This window comes from Argopecten irradians, chromosome 5 (genome assembly GCF_041381155.1).
Source record: "Argopecten irradians isolate NY chromosome 5, Ai_NY, whole genome shotgun sequence".
Classification (NCBI taxonomy): Eukaryota; Metazoa; Mollusca; class Bivalvia; order Pectinida; family Pectinidae; genus Argopecten; species Argopecten irradians.
The window spans coordinates 3191671-3213947 of record NC_091138.1 but is presented as its reverse complement, the minus strand read 5'-3'; the positions used below and the strand labels follow the sequence as shown (position 1 = coordinate 3213947).

General features: G+C 37.9%; 1 protein-coding gene across 1 annotated transcript in view; it reads left to right on the top strand.

The window, feature by feature from the left end:
• LOC138324201 (multidrug resistance-associated protein 1-like) overlaps window positions 1-22277 on the top strand; it is a 100694-nt gene that overhangs the window by 15871 nt on the left and 62546 nt on the right. The window contains exons 6-13 of the mRNA XM_069269282.1: window positions 2294-2355; window positions 6486-6617; window positions 6969-7193; window positions 7446-7623; window positions 8648-8902; window positions 9101-9166; window positions 12781-12918; window positions 20600-20746. Of these exons, the coding sequence (XP_069125383.1) occupies window positions 2294-2355; window positions 6486-6617; window positions 6969-7193; window positions 7446-7623; window positions 8648-8902; window positions 9101-9166; window positions 12781-12918; window positions 20600-20746 (1203 nt within the window). The remainder of the gene's footprint in view (window positions 1-2293; window positions 2356-6485; window positions 6618-6968; window positions 7194-7445; window positions 7624-8647; window positions 8903-9100; window positions 9167-12780; window positions 12919-20599; window positions 20747-22277) is intronic.

Below are 22277 nucleotides of genomic sequence, written 5' to 3'. Positions count from 1 at the left end.
AACAATATTACACACCACACCAGCCCCCCAACCTCTGGGTCACAGTGGCAGAGTAGTTAAGATATCCTAACAATATTACCACAAGCCCCCCACCTCTGGGTCACAGTGGCCGAGTGGTTAAGATGTCCTAACAATATTACCACAAGCCCCCCCTCTGGGTCACAGTGGCAGAGTGTTAAGATTCCTAACAATATTACAAGCCCTCCACTCTGGGTCACAGTGGCCGAGTGGTTAAGATGTCCAAACAATATCACCACAAGCCCCCCTCCTCTGGGTCACAGTGGCCGAGTGGTTAAGATGTCCTAACAATATTACAACAAGCCCTCCACCTCTGGGTCACAGTGGCCGAGTGGTTAAGATGTCCAAACAATATTACCACGAAGCCCCCTCCTCTGGGTCACAGTGGCCGAGTGGTTAAGATGTCTTAACAGTATTACCACAATCCACCACCTCTGGGTCACAGTGGCCGAGTGGTTAAGATGTCCTAACAATATTACCAAAAGCCCTCCACCTCTGGGTCACAGTGGCCGAGTGGTTAAGATGTCCTAACAATATTACCACAAGCCCTCCACCTCTGGGTCACAGTGGCCGAGTGGTTAAGATGTCTTAACAGTATTACCACAATCCACCACCTCTGGGTCACAGTGGCCGAGTGGTTAAGATGTCCTAACAATATTACCACAAGCCCCCTCCTCTGGGTCACAGTGGCAGAGTAGTTAAGATATCCTAACAATATTACCACAAGCCCCCACCTCTGGGTCACAGTGGCCGAGTGGTTGAGATGTCCAAACAATATTACCACAAGCCCTCCACCTCTGGGTCACAGTGGCAGAGTAGTTAAGATATCCTAACAATATTACCACGAGCCCCCCTCCTCTGGGTCACAGTGGCCGAGTGGTTAAGATGTCCTAACAATATTACCACAAGCCCCCTCCTCTGGGTCACAGTGGCCGAGTGGTTAAGATGTCCTAACAATATTACCACAAGCCCTCCACCTCTGGGTCACAGTGGCCGAGTGGTTAAGATGTCCAAACAATATTACCACGAGCCCCCCTCCTCTGGGTCACAGTGGCCGAGTGGTTAAGATGTCCTAACAATATTACCACAAGCCCCCACCTCTGGGTCACAGTGGCCGAGTGGTTAAGATGTCCAAACAATATTACCACAAGCCCCCACCTCTGGGTCACAGTGGCCGAGTGGTTAAGATGTCCTAACAATATTACCAAAAGCCCTCCACCTCTGGGTCACAGTGGCCGAGTGGTTAAGATATCCTAACAATATTACCACAAGCCCTCCACCTCTGGGTCACAGTGGCCGAGTGGTTAAGATGTCTTAACAGTATTACCACAATCCACCACCTCTGGGTCACAGTGGCCGAGTGGTTAAGATGTCCTAACAATATTACCACAAGCCCCCACCTCTGGGTCACAGTGGCTGAGTGGTTAAGATGTCCAAACAATATGACCACAAGCCACCACCTATGGGTCACAGTGACCAAGTGGTTAAGATGTCTTAACAATATCACCACAAGCCACCACCTCTGGGTCACAGTGGCCGAGTGGTTAAGATGTCCTAACAATATAACCACAAGCCCCCCTCCTCTGGGTCACAGTGGCCGAGTGGTTAAAATGTCGTAACAATATTACCACAAGCCTCCCTCCTCTGGGTCACAGTGGCCGAGTGGTTAAAATGTCGTAACAATATTACCACAAGCCACCACCTCTGGGTCACAGTGGCCGAGTGGTTAAGATGTTCTAACAATATTACCACAAGCCCCCACCTCTGGGCTGCAGTGGCCAAGTGGTTAAAATGTCGTAACAATATTACCAGAAGCCACCACCTCTGGGTCACAGTGGCCGAGTGGTTAAGATGTCCTAACAATATTACCACAAGCCACCACCTCCCACCTCTGGGCCGCAGTGGTCGAGTGGTTAAAATGTCCTAACAATATTACCACCTCTGGGCTGTGAGTTTGAATCCCATGATGGGCCAGTTGCCAGGTTATGGCTGCCGGATGTTGGTTTTTTCTTTGGGTACTCTGGTTTTCCTCGACCATCAAACCTGGCACATCCTGACATGACCCTGCTAGTTATTAGGACTTAAAACTAAAAAAACCAAATCAAAGATACGAATGAAAGAAAGCAGTTATGATGTATAATTACAATTATTTATCTGAAGATGCTTCAAAGCGAGGTAATAAGTTAAAATTTAAAAAAAAAAAAAAAAAAAATAAGTAACAAATATTGGGTTATCTAGTATGGCAGTATTTTAACCTTAGATAATTTTGTTATAGAAACCTTGTCCAGAATCAGATTCCAGCTTCATATCAAGGATCAGCTTTTGGTGGTTTTCAAGGTAAGCAGAGGAGTAACAAAAAAAAAAAGCAATAATTAAGAATATCAGTATCTTCAAACAGATATGTGGATATTTCTAATCTTGTTATTTCATATATGGCATGCACCAAAAACAAATTTTAAACCTGTCGAGACATGATATGTACATTTTGGTAATATCCAATTACTTTTTAGCTCACCTGGTCCGAAGGACCAAGGTGAGCTTATGCCATATCCGTGTCGTCCGTCGTCCGCCCGTCCGTCCGTCAACAATCGACTTCTTCTCCATAACCGCAGGTCGGATTTCAACAAAATTTGACTAGTAGCATCCTTATTGGCTACTAACTGAAAATTGTACAAATGATAGGGCTGACCCCCCAGGGGCCTGAGCGGCGGGGCCAAAGGGGTCAGTTGGCTATTTCCATTTACACGACTTCTTCTCTGAAACTAAGCATGGAATAGCATCCATAATGCAATTGTAGCATCTTTATTGGGTGGGGATTCAAAATTGTACAAATGATGGGGTTGACCCCCTGGGGGCCTGAGGGGCGGGGTCAAAAGGGAGCAATTTTTGCTGATATCATATGAACAACTTCTTCTCTGCAACTCAGCATGGAAGAGCTCTCATAATGCAATAGTAACATCCTTATAGGATGGGGATTTAAAATTAAACAGTATGGCAAAGTATAGGGCTGACTCCCTGGGGCCTTTGAATGGTATCTATAGCATCATTATATGGTTGTGTTTCAAAATAAAACAAATTTTGGAGTCAATTTTACTAATTTTTAGCTCACCTGGCCCGAAGGGCCGGTGAGCTTATGTCATGGCGCGGCGTCCGTCGTCCGTCCGTCCGTCCGTCCGTCAACATTTCCTTTAAATCGCTACTAGTCATAGAGTTCTGGATGGATTGTAACCAAATTTGGCCAGAAATATCCTTGGGGGAAGGGGAACAGAACTTGTATAAATTTTGGCTCTGACCCCCAGGGGGCAGGAGGGGCGGGGCCCAATAGGGGTAATAGAGGTAAATCCTATAAATCGCTATTTGTCCTAGAGTTCTGCATGGATTGTAACCAAATTTGGCCAGAAACATCCTTGGGGGAAGGGGAACAGAACTTGTATAAATTTTGGCTCTGACCCCCTTGGGGCAGGAGGAGCGGGGCCCAATAGGGGTAATAGAGGTAAATCCTATAAATCGCTACTTGTCCTAGAGTTCTGCATGGATTGTAACCAAATTTGGCCAGAAACATCCTTGGGGGAAGGGGAACAGAACTTGTATAAATTTTGACTCTGACCCCCAGGGGGCAGGAGGGGCGGGGCCCAATAGGGGTAATAGAGGTAAATCCTATAAATTGCTACTTGTCCTAGAGTTCTGCATGGATTGTAACCAAATTTGGCCACAAACATCCTTGAGGGAAGGGGAACAGAACTTGTATAAATTTTGGCTCTGACCCCCTGGGGGCAGGAGGGGCGGGGCCCAATAGGTGTAATAGAAGTAAATCCTATAAATCGCTACTTGTCCTAGAGTTCTGCATGGATTGTAACCAAATTTGGCCAGAAACATCCTTGGGGGAAGGGGAACAGAACTTGTATAAATTTTGGCTCTGACCCCCAGGGGGCAGGAGGGGCGGGGCCCAATAGGGGTAATAGAGGTAAATCCTATAAATCGCTACTTGTCCTAGAGTTCTGCATGGATTGTAACCAAATTTGGCCACAAACATCCTTGGGGGAAGGGGAACAGAACTTGTATAAATTTTGGCTCTGACCCCCTGGGGGCAGGAGGGGCGGGGCCCAATAGGTGTAATAGAAGTAAATCCTATAAATCGCTACTTGTCCTAGAGTTCTGCATGGATTGTAACCAAATTTGGCCAGAAACATCCTTGGGGGAAGGGGAACAGAACTTGTATAAATTTTGGCTCTGACCCCCAGGGGGCAGGAGGGGCGGGGCCCAATAGGGGTAATAGAGGTAAATCCTATAAATCGCTACTTGTCCTAGAGTTCTGCATGGATTGTGACCAAATTTGGCCAGGAACATCCTTGGGGGAAGGGGAACAGAACTTGTATAAATTTTGGCTCTGACCCCCCGGGGGCAGGAGGGGCGGGGCCCAATAGGGGTAATAGAGGTAAATCCCATAAATCGCTACTTGTCCTAGAGTTCTGCATGGATTGTGACCAAATTTGGCCAGGAACATCCTTGGGGGAAGGGGAACAGAACTTGTATAAATTTTGGCTCTGACCCCTCGGGGGCAGGAGGGGCGGGGCCCAATAGGGGTAATAGAGGTAAATCCTATAAATCGCTACTTGTCCTAGAGTTCTGCATGGATTGTAACCAAATTTGGCCAGAAACATCCTTGGGGGAAGGGGAACAGAACTTGTATAAATTTTGGCTCTGACCCCCCTGGAGGAGAAAGAGTGGGTCCCAATAGGGGAATAAGAGGTAAATATCCAAATTTCTTCAGAAAAGAAACAATGAACTTATATTCAGAACATTACTTGGCATTACAAACCAGGTGAGCGATACAGGCCCTCTGGGCCTCTTGTTCTAATTGTAAGAGTCTTTGTGATAATTACAAAAAACAAGAAACAAAACACAGGTGAGCGATACAGGCCCTCTGGGCCTCTTGTTGTGTTAAAAGATAGAAAATGTGTACAGGGGTACAAGAAATATACTAGGGCTGATTGATGGGTTGAGAACCATATCTATTGTTAAAGAAGTTTAGCAGGGATATCTTAGCTTTACTATTGCCTGATTATTAAGGGCAAAATAACTTTTGAAAGAAAAGACAAACTCAATCAGTAATTATAAACTTGTAGACGAAAAATTTACTTGTTTGTTTTAAACAACAACATTACATCTTTGCATGTTACAGAGTTAATTCCCTGCAGTTAGTTATCCATTGTTTCGTCATTATATTGTGAGCGAAACTCACAACATTTTCCCTGAAATGCATGACATTATGCTTACAAACACATGACGTCACAATCAGTACCTACCCGCAAGGGCAGATAACTCTGTAAAATACAAATACAGAATAACTGAACTGAGGGACAAATACACTGCATTGAGGGACTAATACACTGTATTAAGGGACTAATACACTGTATTGAGGGATTAATACATTGAGGGACTAATACACTGCATTGAGGGACTAATACACTGCATTGAGGGATTAATACACTGTATTGAGGGACTAATACACTGTATTAAGGGCTATTGAGGGACTAATACACTGCATTGAGGGATTAATACACTGTATTGAGGGACTAATACACTGCATTGAGGGACTAATACACTGTATTGAGGGACTAACACACTGCATTGAGGGATTAATACACTGTATTGAGGGACTAATACACTGTATTGAGGGACTAATACACTGTATTGAGGGACTAATACACTGTATTGAGGGACTAACACACTGCATTGAGGGATTAATACACTGTATTGAGGGACTAACACACTGCATTGAGGGATTAATACACTGTATTGAGGGACTAACACACTGTATTGAGGGACTAACACACTGTATTGAGGGACTAATACACTTTATTTAGGGACTAATACACTGCATTGAAGGACTAATACCTTGAGGGACTAATACACTGTATTGAGGGACTAACACACTGCATTGAGGGATTAATACACTGTATTGAGGGACTAATACACTGTATTGAGGGACTAATACACTTTATTTAGGGACTAATACACTGCATTGAAGGACTAATACCTTGAGGGACTAATACACTGTATTGAGGGACTAACACACTGCATTGAGGGATTAATACACTGTATTGAGGGACTAATACACTGTATTGAGGGACTAATACACTGTATTGAGGGACTTACACACTGCATTGAGGGATTAATACACTGTATTGAGGGACTAATACACTGTTTTGAGGGACTAATACACTTTATTTAGGGACTAATACACTGCATTGAAGGACTAATACCTTGAGGGACTAATACACTGCATTGAGGGACTAATACACTGCATTGAGGGACTAATACACTGCATTGAGGGACTAATACTCTGCATTTAGGGACTAATACACTACATTGAGGGACTAATACATTGCTTTGATATTGTTAAATTGATTATGAGATTGGAAAAGATTATAATTTCAAGACTTGTTTGTTTTGTTTTATCACAGTACTGTGGTACAGGGTTACAAACGAGCATTAGATAGAAGTGACCTGTTCGCTATGAACGAAGAAGATATGTGTAGCAGTGTAATACCACACTTCGACAAATACTGGCAACAAGAGATTGAGAAAGAGAAAAGGTTTGTACAATAACCAATGATTTAATAAACATTGATGATCAAGGTCATTTCATTAGAAAATAGTTCAACTTCATCATTCGAAATACTTTGGAGCACCAAAAATCATTCTGCATAAGTTAAAACCATTCTCTTCATGGTAACTGTGAGAGAGTTACAATTTTTACATTGAATTAATATGTAATCAAGAACTTTGATTTTCGATAATTAGTTATTACTTTTTGTGTTAATTACTTGACATAAATTAGGATACATAGTGTTTTACAGACATGAGTGAATGTTCCACCTATAGCAATTAATGTGTATATTTAAACATATTCAATGAATGCTATAAAACATATTTGCTTATTCCAGTTCAAAGCGACATGCAGAAACGCCGAGTACCGATGGCATTGAATTACAGACAAGAAACCAAAATGGAGAGACGTACACTGAGGTTCATGTCGCGGACGGAAAACCTCCCTACAAAGCCAAGCTACTCATCTGTCTCATTAAGGCTTTCTGGCCCATGTTTCTCCTCTCGGGCCTCTTTAAACTTATCTATGACATTCTCCAGTTCGTCAGTCCACTCATTCTCAGGTAAGTGGTTCAGTTACTGAATTACAGCCCACTCATTCTCAGGTAAGTAGTTCAGTTACTGAATTACAATCCAATCATTCTCAAAAAAGTTTTCATTGACTGAATTATGGTTCTTGAATTCTCCATTGAGTTATTAATTTACTAATCCCAGTTCACTCAATCACAATTCATTTGTTAAATCTATGCATTATAGAACTTGCTGTTCATTACATGATTTACCATTTGTACTGATTAACTATGTTTTCCCATCAGACTGTTGATCCAGTTTACACGAGATAAAACTGAGTACCAGTGGCGAGGCTATCTCTACGCCGTCCTCATGTTTGTGGTGGCTGTCGTACAGTCCTTTATTTTACATCAGTACTTTCATATTGCTCAACTACTTGGCATGAAACTTAGGACGTCCATAATAACCATCGTCTATAGAAAGGTAAATGTAGGACAATAAGGACAGAGATAACTAAAGAATTTAAGGTATCAATAAGAATGCCATAAGTCAGATTGAACCTGTTGAAAAAATTTTATTTCTGAAAAAAGTGATATATGATTAACCTGCTGTGTTGCAATTGTTACAAAAAAAAAAAATCAATAACACTCCATAAGTTGTGTAACTTGTGTTATACCTGACTTGACGTTTGTTTGAGATTTGGCTGACTTCCACGGTCGAGTAGTTTATTACTTGTGTTATAACTGACTTGACCTTTAATTATGGCTTAGTGGACGTCCACAGTCGAGTAGTTTATAACTTGTGTTATACCTGACTTGACCTTTATTTATGGCTTAGCGGACGTCCATGATCGAGTAGTTTATAACTTGTGTTATACCTGACTTGACCTTTATTTGTGGCTTGGTGGACGTCCATGATCGAGTAGTTTATAACTTGTGTTATACCTGACTTGACCTTTATTTGTGGCTTGGTGGACGTCCATGATCGAGTAGTTTATAACTTGTGTTATAACTGACTTGACCTTTATTTGTGGTTTAGCGGACGTCCACGATTGAGTAGTTTATAACTTGTGTTATACCTGACTTGACCTTTATTTATGGCTTAGCGGACGTCCATGATCGAGTAGTTTATATAACTTGTGCTATACCTGACTTGACCTTTATTTGTGGCTTAGCGGACGTCCATGATCGAGTAGTTTATAACTTGTGTTATAACTGACTTGACCTTTATTTGTGGCTTGGTGGACGTCCATGATCGAGTAGTTTATAACTTGTGTTATACCTGACTTGACCTTTATTTGTGGCTTAGCGGACGTCCATGATCGAGTAGTTTATAACTTGTGTTATACCTGACTTGACCTTTATTTGTGGCTTAGCGGACGTCCATGATCGAGTAGTTTATAACTTGTGTTATAACTGACTTGACCTTTATTTGTGGCTTGGTGGACTTCCACGGTTGAATAGTTTAAAACTTGTGTTATACTTGACTTGATATTTTTTGTCTTTAGATGTTACTGTTATCCAATGCTGCTCGCCGGACGTCCACGGTTGGGGAGATCGTTAACCTAATGTCAGTAGATGCCCAGAGGTTTATGGATCTGATGACCTACTTCCACACAATATGGTCGGGCCCTTTCCAGATAGCAGTTTCCTTGTACTTCCTGTGGCAGACCCTTGGTCCCTCCGTTCTGGCCGGTACTGGAGTGATGATCATCATGATCCCGGTCAATGCTGTTATTGCCAAAAAGTCACGAGACCTCCAGGTAAGTAAAATATAGATGTGGAGAAAGCCGGTGAAGTTGATTACTATGTAGTGTGACACTAGAAATGCATCTAAGAAAAATCCTGTATTGTTTAAAGTGGTATTGGTTAAGAATTTTTTACCACTATGAAATGTCAGTATTTTTGGTTGATTTCCATGAGACGTGTATGTAACATGTTTACAATGATACATTTTTCAGATGAAACAAATGAGATTGAAAGATACAAGGATCAAACTGATGAATGAAGTTCTCAATGGCATAAAGGTAAATAGTTACATTTCAACATCAGAAAATCTCTGTTATTTGTTTTTAGGTCATCTGACCCGAAGGGTCAGGATGACCTATAGTCATCATGTTTCGTCCGTCGTCGTCCGCCGTGCGCCGTGCGCCGTGCGCCGTGCGCCGTGCGCTGTCCGCCGTGCATTAACTTTTCACATTTTGAACTTCTTCTCAAGTTCTACCAGTGCAATTTGGCTGAAACTTGCATGAAATGATCCTGACATGGTCCCGACAAAGTGTTGTTATTTTTCGGGTCGATCCGAAATCAAAGATGGCCGCCACAGCCGCCATCTTGAAAACACATTTTGAACTTCTTCTCAAGTTCTACCGGTGCGATTTGACTGAAACTTGCATGAAATGATCCTGACATGGTCCGGACAAAGTGTTGTTATTTTTCGGGTCGATCAGAAATCCAAGATGGCCGCCACAGCCGCCATCTTGAAAACACATTTTGAACTTCTTCTCAAGTTCTACTGGTGCGATTTGGCTGAAACTTGCATGAAATGATCCTGACATGGTCCCGACAAAGTGTTGTTATTTTTCGGGTCGATCCGAAATCCAAGATGGCCGCCACAGTCGCCATCTTGAAAACACATTTTGAACTTCTTCTCAAGTTCTACCGGTGCGATTTGACTGAAACTTGCATGAAATGATGCTGACATGGTCCTGACAAAGTGTTGTTATTTTTCGGGTCGATCCCAAATCCAAGATGGCCGCCACAGCCGCCATCTTGAAAACACATTTTGAACTTCTTCTCAAGTTCTACTGGTGCGATTTGGCTGAAATTTGCATGAAATGATCCTGACATGGTCCTGACAAAGTGTTGTTATTTTTCGGGTCAATCCGAAATCCAAGATGGCCGCCACAGTCGCCATCTTGAAAACACATTTTGAACTTCTTCTCAAGTTCTACTGGTGCGATTTGGCTGAAACTTGCATGGAATGATCCTGACATGGTCCTGACAAAGTTTTGTTATTTTTCGGGTCGATCCGAAATCCAAGATGGCCGCCACAGCCGCCATCTTGAAAACACATTTTGAACTTCTTCTCAAGTTCTACTGGTGCGATTTGGCTGAAACTTGCATGAAATGATCCTGACATGGTCCCGACAAAGTGTTGTTATTTTTCGGGTCGATCCGAAATCCAAGATGGCCGCCACAGCCGCCATCTTGAAAACACATTTTGAACTTCTTCTCAAGTTCTACCGGTGCGATTTGACTGAAACTTGCATGAAATGATCCTGACATGGTCCTGACAAAGTGTTGTTATTTTTCGGGTCGATCCGAAATCCAAGATGGCCGCCACAGCCGCCATCTTGAAAACACATTTTGAACTTCTTCTCAAGTTCTACCGGTGCGCACATCTTGAAAACACATTTTGAACTTCTTTTCAAGTTCTACCGGTGCGATTTGGCTGAAACTTGCATGAAATGATCCAGACATGGTCCTGACAAAGTGTTGTTATTTTTCGGGATGATCCGAAATCCAAGATGGCCGCCACAGCCGCCATTTTGAAAACACATTTTGAACTTCTTCTCAAGTTCTACCAGTGCGATTTGGCTGAAACTTGCATGAAATGATCCTGACATGGTCCCGACAAAGTGTTGTTGTTTTTCGAGTGATCCGAAATCCAAGATGGCCGCCACAGCCGCCATTTTGAAAACACATTTTGAACTTCTTCTCAAGTTCTATCGGTGCCATTTGGCTGAAACTTGCATGAAATAATCCTGACATGGTCCCGACAAAATATTGTTACATCTCTGGTTGATCCCAAATCGAAGATGACTACCATGACACTATATCTAATTAATTTCCTATATGTTAAGGCCCTTGGGCCTCTTGTTTGAAATAAAATTTGTTGAAAGAAATTGAAAACGATCCTGACATGATCCTGACGAAGTGACACCATATATAATTAATATAACTATTTTCAAGATAGTCAGATGACCGTTAAGGCCCTTTGGGCCTCTTGTTTGGGAATGAAATAATGAAATTGAATGCATCGTTAATTGTCACTCAACTGTGTACATTAGTACCCTGTTTATTTAATACTAGGATGTATAAAGCTTCCGTTGTTTTTTGTATGTAGTTGAATACCATGTAATGACAATGTATATAATGATCTGTATCACATTGTCATGTGTCTGAGGTAATACCCTGTAATGACAATGTATATAATGATCTGTATCACATTGTCATGTGTCTGAGGTAATACCCTGTAATGACAATGTATATAATGATCTGTATCACATTGTCATGTGTCTGAGGTAATACCCTGTAATGACAATGTATATAATGATCTGTATCACATTGTCATGTGTCTGAGGTAATACCCTGTAATGACAATGTATATAATGATCTGTATCACATTGTCATGTGTCTGAGGTAATACCCTGTAATGACAATGTATATAATGATCTGTATCACATTGTCGTGTGTCTGAGCTAATACCCTGTAATGACAATGTATATATTGATCTGTATCACATTGTCGTGTGTCTGAGGTAATACCCTGTAATGACAATGTATATAATGATCTGTATCACATTGTCATGTGTCTGAGGTAATACCCTGTAATGACAATGTATATAATGATCTGTATCACATTGTCGTGTGTCTGAGCTAATAGCCTGTAATGACAATGTATATATTGATCTGTATCACATTGTCGTGTGTCTGAAGTAATACCCTAGCTGTAATGACAATGTATATATTGATCTGTATCACATTGTCATGTGTCTGAGGTAATACCCTGTAATGACAATGTATATAATGATCTGTATCACATTGTCATGTGTCTGAGCTAATAGCCTGTAATGACAATGTATATATTGATCTGTATCACATTGTCGTGTGTCTGAGCTAATACCCTGTAATGACAATGTATATATTGATCTGTATCACATTGTCGTGTGTCTGAGGTAATACCCTGTAATGACAATGTATATATTGATCTGTATCACATTGTTTTGTGTCTGAGGTAATACCATGTAATGACAATGTATATATTGATCTGTATCACATTGTTTTGTGTCTGAGATAATACCCTGTAATGACAATGTATATATTGATCTGTATCACATTGTCGTGTGTCTGAGGTAATACCATGTAATGAAATTTGTATATAATGATCTGTATCACATTGTCGTGTGTCTGAGGTTATACCCTGTAATGACAATGTATATAATGATCTGTATCACATTGTTGTGTGTCTAAGGTAATACCCTGTAAAGACAATGGATATAATGATCTGTATCACATTGTCGTGTGTCTGAGGTAATACCCTGTAATGACAATGTATATATTGATCTGTATCACATTGTTTTGTGTCTGAGGTAATACCCTGTAATGACAATGTATATATTGATGTGTATCACATTGTTTTGTGTCTGAGGTAATACCCTGTAATGACAATGTACATAATGATCTGTATCACATTGTCATGTGTCTGAGGTAATACCCTGTAATGACAATGTACATAATGATCTGTATCACATTGTCGTGTGTCTGAGGTAATACCCTGTAATGACAATGTATATATTGATCTGTATCACATTGTCGTGTGTCTGAGGTGGTATTGACCACATGACTGGTCTGTTTAGGTGCTGAAGCTGTATGCCTGGGAGAAATCGTTTGAGAAACAGGTGTTGAATATCCGTAACAAAGAGCTGCAGGTGTTAAAGAGGATGGCCTACCTGAATGCTGCTGTATCGTTTACCTGGACCACAGCACCTTTCCTGGTAACTACCTTACATCATTTAATTTGTTAGATTGATGTGCAAAGGGGGCTAGATTGATGCTTAAAGAAAGAAACTAATGGGAAAAGAAAATGTAAAAAAAACATTATCTTGATTTGAAGAGGAAATTGTTAGCAGATAAAATATATCTAGTTAAAAACTTTATTTGTAGGTGTCCTTGGTGACATTCACTGTGTATCTAATTATAACTTTATTTGAAGGTGTCCTTGGTTATATTCACTGTGTATCTAATTATAACTTTATTTGAAGGTGTCCTTGGTTATATTCACTGTGTATCTAATTATAACTTTATTTGTAGGTGTCCTTGGTGACATTCGCTGTGTATCTAATTATAACTTTATTTGAAGGTGTCCTTGGTGACATTCACTGTGTATCTAATTATAACTTTATTTGTAGGTGTCCTTGGTTATATTCACTGTGTATCTAATTATAACTTTATTTGAAGGTGTCCTTGGTGACATTCGCTGTGTATCTAATTATAACTTTATTTGTAGGTGTCCTTGGTGACATTCACTGTGTATCTAATTATAACTTTATTTGTAGGTGTCCTTGGTGACATTCGCTGTGTATAATTATAACTTTATTTGAGGTGTCCTTGGTACATTCCTGTGTATCTAATTATAACTTTATTTGTAGGTGTCCTTGGTGACATTCGCTGTGTATCTAATTATAACTTTATTTGTAGGTGTCCTTGGTGATTCGCTGTGTATCTAATTATAACTTTATTTGTAGGTGTCCTTGGTGACATTCGCTGTGTATCTAATTATAACTTTATTTGTAGGTGTCCTTGGTTATATTCGCTGTGTATCTAATTATTTATTTGTAGTTCCTTGGTATTTGTGTATCTAATTATAACTTTATTTGTAGTGTCCTTGGTGACATTCACTGTGTATCTAATTATAACTTTATTTGTAGGTGTCCTTGGTGACATTCGCTGTGTATCTAATTATAACTTTATTTGTAGGTGTCCTTGGTGACATTCGCTGTGTATCTAATTATAACTTTATTTGTAGGTGTCCTTGGTGACATTCGCTGTGTATCTAATTATAACTTTATTTGTAGGTGTCCTTGGTGACATTCGCTGTGTATCTAATTATAACTTTATTTGTAGGTGTCCTTGGTGACATTCGCTGTGTATCTAATTATAACTTTATTTGAAGGTGTCCTTGGTGATATTCGCTGTGTATCTAATTATAACTTTATTTGTAGGTGTCCTTGGTGATATTTGCTGTGTATCTAATTATAACTTTATTTGTAGGTGTCCTTGGTGACATTCGCTGTGTATCTAATTATAACTTTATTTGTAGGTGTCCTTGGTGAATTCGCTGTGTATCTAATTATAACTTTATTTGTAGGTGTCCTTGGTGACATTCGCTGTGTATCTAATTATAACTTTATTTGTAGGTGTCCTTGGTGACATTCGCTGTGTATCTAATTATAACTTTATTTGTAGGTGTCCTTGGTGACATTCACTGTGTATCTAATTATAACTTTATTTGAGGTGTCCTTGGTGACATTCGCTGTGTATCTAATTATAACTTTATTTGTAGGTGTCCTTGGTGATATTCGCTGTGTATCTAATTATAACTTTATTTGTAGGTGTCCTTGGTATATTCGCTGTGTATCTAATTATAACTTTATTTGTAGGTGTCCTTGGTGAATTCCTGTGTATCTAATTATAACTTTATTTGAAGGTGTCCTTGGTGACATTCGCTGTGTATCTAATTATAACTTTATTTGTAGGTGTCCTTGGTGACATTCGCTGTGTATCTAATTATAACTTTATTTGTAGGTGTCCTTGGTTATATTCACTGTGTATCTAATTATAACTTTATTTGTAGGTGTCCTTGGTGACATTCACTGTGTATCTAATTATAACTTTATTTGTAGGTGTCCTTGGTGATATTCACTGTGTATCTAATTATAACTTTATTTGTAGGTGTCCTTGGTGACATTCGCTGTGTATCTAATTATAACTTTATTTGTAGGTGTCCTTGGTGACATTCGCTGTGTATCTAATTATAACTTTATTTGAAGGTGTCCTTGGTGACATTCGCTGTGTATCTAATTATAACTTTATTTGTAGGTGTCCTTGGTGACATTCGCTGTGTATCTAATTATAACTTTATTTGAAGGTGTCCTTGGTGACATTCGCTGTGTATCTAATTATAACTTTATTTGTAGGTGTCCTTGGTGACATTCACTGTGTATCTAATTATAACTTTATTTGAAGGTGTCCTTGGTGACATTCACTGTGTATCTAATTATAACTTTATTTGTAGGTGTCCTTGGTTATATTGGCTGTGTATCTAATTATAACTTTATTTGAAGGTGTCCTTGGTTATATTCGCTGTGTATCTAATTATAACTTTATTTGTAGGTGTCCTTGGTTATATTCACTGTGTATCTAATTATAACTTTATTTGTAGGTGTCCTTGGTGACATTCGCTGTGTATCTAATTATAACTTTATTTGTAGGTGTCCTTGGTGACATTCGCTGTGTATCTAATTATAACTTTATTTGTAGGTGTCCTTGGTTATATTCGCTGTGTATCTAATTATAACTTTATTTGTAGGTGTCCTTGGTGACATTCGCTGTGTATCTAATTATAACTTTATTTTTGAAGGTGTCCTTGGTCCTTGGAATTCACTGTGTATCTAATTATAACTTTATTTGTAAGTGTGTATCGCTGTGTATCTAATTATAACTTTATTTGTAGGTGTCCTTGGTGATATTCGCTGTGTATCTAATTATAACTTTATTTGTAGGTGTCCTTGGTGACATTCACTGTGTATCTAATTATAACTTTATTTGTAGGTGTCCTTGGTGACATTCACTGTGTATCTAATTATAACTTTATTTGAAGGTGTCCTTGGTTATATTCACTGTGTATCTAATTATAACTTTATTTGTAGGTGTCCTTGGTGACATTCGCTGTGTATCTAATTATAACTTTATTTGTAGGTGTCCTTGGTGACCATTCGCTGTGTATCTAATTATAACTTTATTTGTAGGTGTCCTTGGTGACATTCGCTGTGTATCTAATTATAACTTTATTTGTAGGTGTCCTTGGTTATATTCACTGTGTATCTAATTATAACTTTATTTGATTTATTTGGGAAGTGTCCTTGGTTGACATTCGCTGTGTATCTAATTTCTAACTTTAGTTTGATAGGTCTATTCGCAGAGTATAATAAAAACTTTATTTGTAGGTTATATTCGCTGAGTATCTAATAAAAACTTTATTTGTATGTGTTCCCATGGTATATATTCGGCTGTGATATCTAATTCTAACTTTATTTGAAGGTGTCCTATGGTTTATAAATCAGCTGTGTATGCTATTATAACTTTATAATCTTTATTTGTCTGTGTCATCCTAATTATAGGTGTATTTGAAGGAGTCCTTGGTGACATTCGCTGTGTATCTAATTATAACTTTTCATTTGGATTTGTAGGTGTCCTTGGTGACATTCACTGTGTATCTAAAATTATAACTTTATTTGGTGTTGTCCCTTGGTTTCATATTCACTGTGTATCTAATTATAACTTTATTTGAAGGTGTCCTTTGGTTATATTCGCTGTGTATCTAATTATAACTTTATTTGATGGATAGGTGTCCTTGGTGATATTCGCTGACCCTGTGTATCTAATTTTATAACTTTATTTGTAGGTTGTCCTATGGTTATACATTCACTGTGTATCTAATTCATAACTTTATTTGTCTGTAGGTGTAACTTGGAGAGCATTCGCTGTGTTATCTAATTATAACTTTATTTGTAGGTGTCCTTGGTTATATTCACTGTGTATCTAATTATAACTTTATTTGAAGGTGTCCTTGGTTATATTCACTGTGTATCTAATTATAACTTTATTTGAAGGTGTCCTTGGTTATATTCACTGTGTATCTAATTATAACTTTATTTGAAGGTGTCCTTGGTGACATTCGCTGTGTATCTAATTATAACTTTATTTGAGGTGTCCTTGGTGACATTCGCTGTGTATCTAATTATAACTTTATTTGTAGGTGTCCTTGGTGACATTCACTGTGTATCTAATTATAACTTTATTTGAAGGTGTCCTTGGTGACATTCGCTGTGTATCTAATTATAACTTTATTTGTAGGTGTCCTTGGTGACATTCACTGTGTATCTAATTATAACTTTATTTGTAAGGTGTCCTTGGTGACATTCGCTGTGTATCTAATTATAACTTTATTTGTAGGTGTCCTTGGTGACATTCACTGTGTATCTAATTATAACTTTATTTGTAGGTGTCCTTGGTGACATTCACTGTGTATCTAATTATAACTTTATTTGAAGGTGTCCTTGGTTATATTCACTGTGTATCTAATTATAACTTTATTTGTAGGTGTCCTTGGTGACATTCACTGTGTATCTAATTATAACTTTATTTGAAGGTGTCCTTGGTTATATTCACTGTGTATCTAATTATAACTTTATTTGTAGGTGTCCTTGGTGACATTCGCTGTGTATCTAATTATAACTTTATTTGTAGGTGTCCTTGGTGACATTCGCTGTGTATCTAATTATAACTTTATTTGTAGGTGTCCTTGGTGACATTCACTGTGTATCTAATTATAACTTTATTTGAAGGTGTCCTTGGTGACATTCACTGTGTATCTAATTATAACTTTATTTGTAGGTGTCCTTGGTGAATATTGCTGTGTATATCTAATTATAACTTTATTTGTAGGTGTCCTTGGTGACATTCGCTGTGTATCTAATTATAACTTTATTTGTAGGTGTCCTTGGTGACATTCGCTGTGTATCTAATTATAACTTTATTTGTAGGTGTCCTTGGTGATATTCACTGTGTATCTAATTATAACTTTATTTGTAGGTGTCCTTGGTGACATTCGCTGTGTATCTAATTATAACTTTATTTGGTTCTGGTAGGTGTCCTTGGTGACATTCGCTGTGTATCTAATTATAACTTTATTTGAAGGTGTCCTTGGTTATATTCGCTGTGTATCTAATTATAACTTTATTTGTAGGTGTCCTTGGTGATATTCACTGTGTATCTAATTATAACTTTATTTGAAGGTGTCCTTGGTGACATTCACTGTGTATCTAATTATAACTTTATTTGTAGGTGTCCTTGGTTATATTCGCTGTGTATCTAATTATAACTTTATTTGAAGGTGTCCTTGGTTATATTCACTGTGTATCTAATTATAACTTTATTTGTAGGTGTCCTTGGTTATATTCGCTGTGTATCTAATTATAACTTTATTTGTAGGTGTCCTTGGTTATATTCACTGTGTATCTAATTATAACTTTATTTGTAGGTGTCCTTGGTTATATTCACTGTGTATCTAATTATAACTTTATTTGAAGGTGTCCTTGGTTATATTCACTGTGTATCTAATTATAACTTTATTTGTAGGTGTCCTTGGTTATATTCACTGTGTATCTAATTATAACTTTATTTGTAGGTGTCCTTGGTTATATTCGCTGTGTATCTAATTATAACTTTATTTGTAGGTGTCCTTGGTTATATTCACTGTGTATCTAATTATAACTTTATTTGAAGGTGTCCTTGGTGACATTCGCTGTGTATCTAATTATAACTTTATTTGTAGGTGTCCTTGGTTATATTCACTGTGTATCTAATTATAACTTTATTTGTAGGTGTCCTTGGTTATATTCACTGTGTATCTAATTATAACTTTATTTGTAGGTGTCCTTGGTGACATTCACTGTGTATCTAATTATAACTTTATTTGAAGGTGTCCTTGGTGACATTCACTGTGTATCTAATTATAACTTTATTTGTAGGTGTCCTTGGTGACATTCGCTGTGTATCTAATTATAACTTTATTTGTAGGTGTCCTTGGTGACATTCGCTGTGTATCTAATTATAACTTTATTTGTAGGTGTCCTTGGTGACATTCACTGTGTATCTAATTATAACTTTATTTGTAGGTGTCCTTGGTGACATTCGCTGTGTATCTAATTATAACTTTATTTGAAGGTGTCCTTGGTGACATTCGCTGTGTATCTAATTATAACTTTATTTGTAGGTGTCCTTGGTGACATTCGCTGTGTATCTAATTATAACTTTATTTGTAGGTGTCCTTGGTGACATTCGCTGTGTATCTATTAATTATAACTTTATTTGTAGGTGTCCTTGGTGATATTCGCTGTGTATCTAATTATAACTTTATTTGTAGGTGTCCTTGGTGACATTCGCTGTGTATCTAATTATAACTTTATTTGAAGGTGTCCTTGGTGACATTCGCTGTGTATCTAATTATAACTTTATTTGTAGGTGTCCTTGGTGAATTCGCTGTGTATCTAATTATAACTTTATTTGAAGGTGTCCTTGGTGACATTCGCTGTGTATCTAATTATAACTTTATTTGTAGGTGTCCTTGGTGACATTCGCTGTGTATCTAATTATAACTTTATTTGTAGGTGTCCTTGGTTATATTGGCTGTGTATCTAATTATAACTTTATTTGAAGGTGTCCTTGGTGACATTCGCTGTGTATCTAATTATAACTTTATTTGAAGGTGTCCTTGGTGACATTCGCTGTGTATCTAATTATAACTTTATTTGAAGGTGTCCTTGGTTATATTCGCTGTGTATCTAATTATAACTTTATTTGTAGGTGTCCTTGGTTATATTCACTGTGTATCTAATTATAACTTTATTTGAAGGTGTCCTTGGTTATATTCACTGTGTATCTAATTATAACTTTATTTGTAGGTGTCCTTGGTGACATTCGCTGTGTATCTAATTATAACTTTATTTGTAGGTGTCCTTGGTGACATTCGCTGTGTATCTAATTATAACTTTATTTGTAGGTGTCCTTGGTTATATTCGCTGTGTATCTAATTATAACTTTATTTGTAGGTGTCCTTGGTGATATTCGCTGTGTATCTAATTATAACTTTATTTGTAGGTGTCCTTGGTTATATTCGCTGTGTATCTAATTATAACTTTATTTGAAGGTGTCCTTGGTTATATTCACTGTGTATCTAATTATAACTTTATTTGTAGGTGTCCTTGGTGACATTCGCTGTGTATCTAATTATAACTTTATTTGTAGGTGTCCTTGGTGACATTCGCTGTGTATCTAATTATAACTTTATTTGTAGGTGTCCTTGGTGACATTCGCTGTGTATCTAATTATAACTTTATTTGAAGGTGTCCTTGGTGACATTCGCTGTGTATCTAATTATAACTTTATTTGAAGGTGTCCTTGGTTATATTCGCTGTGTATCTAATTATAACTTTATTTGTAGGTGTCCTTGGTGACATTCGCTGTGTATCTAATTATAACTTTATTTGTAGGTATCCTTGGTGATATTTGCTGTGTATCTAATTATAACTTTATTTGAAGGTGTCCTTGGTGACATTCGCTGTGTATCTAATTATAACTTTATTTGAAGGTGTCCTTGGTGACATTCGCTGTGTATCTAATTATAACTTTATTTGAAGGTGTCCTTGGTGACATTCGCTGTGTATCTAATTATAACTTTATTTGTAGGTGTCCTTGGTGACATTCGCTGTGTATCTAATTATAACTTTATTTGAAGGTGTCCTTGGTGACATTCGCTGTGTATCTAATTATAACTTTATTTGAAGGTGTCCTTGGTGACATTCGCTGTGTATCTAATTATAACTTTATTTGAAGGTGTCCTTGGTGACATTCGCTGTGTATGTATTGGTGGACTCTAACAATATCCTCGACGCAGAGAAAGCCTTTGTATCTCTGTCTCTCTTCAACATTCTCCGCTTCCCTCTATCTATGCTTCCTCAGGTCATCTCTAATATTGTACAGGTAAGTCAAGGCAATATCTCATAGTGTACATTAAGGTCAAAGTCATCTCCAATATTGTACAGGTAAGTCAAGGCTATATCTCATAGTGTACATTAAGGTCAAAGTCATCTCCAATATTGTACAGGTAAGTCAAGGCTATATCTCAAAGTGTACATTAAGGTCAAAGTCATCTCCAATATTGTACAGGTAAGTCGAGGCAAGTATCTCAAGTGTACATAAGGTCAAGGCCATCTCCAATATTGTACAGTAAGTCGTAGCTATATCTCATAGTGTACTTTAAGGTCAAAGTCATCTCCAATATTGTACAGGTAAGTCAAGGCTATATCTCATAGTGTACATTAAGGTCAAAGTCATCTCCAATATTGTACAGGTAAGTCAAGGCTATATCTCATAGTGTACATTAAGGTCAAAGTCATCTCCAATATTGTACAGGTAAGTCGAGGCAATATCTCATAGTGTACATTAAGGTCAAAGTCATCTCCAATATTGTACAGGTAAGTCAAGGCTATATCTCATAGTGTACATTAAGGTCAAAGTCATCTCCAATATTGTACAGGTAAGTCAAGGCTATATCTCATAGTGTACATTAAGGTCAAAGTCATCTCCAATATTGTACAGGTAAGTCAAGGCTATATCTCATAGTGTACATTAAGGTCAAAGTCATCTCCAATATTGTACAGGTAAGTCAAGGCTATATCTCATAGTGTACATTAAGGTCAAAGTCATCTCCAATATTGTACAGGTAAGTCAAGGCTATATCTCATAGTGTACATTAAGGTCAAAGTCATCTCCAATATTGTACAGGTAAGTCAAGGCTATATCTCATAGTGTACATTAAGGTCAAAGTCATCTCCAATATTGTACAGGTAAGTCAAGGCTATATCTCATAGTGTACATTAAGGTCAAAGTCATCTCCAATATTGTACAGGTAAGTCAAGGCTATATCTCATAGTGTACATTAAGGTCAAAGTCATCTCCAATATTGTACAGGTAAGTCAAGGCTATATCTCATAGTGTACATTAAGGTCAAGGCCATCTCCAATATTGTACAGGTAAGTCAAGGCTATATCTCATAGTGTACATTAAGGTCAAAGTCATCTCCAATATTGTACAGGTAAGTCAAGGCTGTATCTCATAGTGTAAATGAAGGTCAAGGTCATCTCTAATATTGTATAGGTAAGTAAAGGCTATATATCATAGTGTAAATGAAGGTCAGGGTCATCGTTTATACTGTACAGGTAAGTCAAGGCTATATATTATATTTGTAAATGAAGGTCAAGGTGATCCCCAATATTGTACAGGTAAGTCAAGGCTATATCTCATAGTGTAAATGACGGTCAAGGTCATCTCTAATATTGTATAGGTAAGTAAAGGCTATATCTCATAGTGTACATTAAGGTCAAGGTCATCTCCAACATTGTACAGGTAAGTCAAGACTATATCTCATAGTGTACATTAAGATCAAGGCCATCTCCAATATTGTACAGGTAAGTCAAGGCTTTATCTCATGGTGTACATTAAGGTCAAGGTC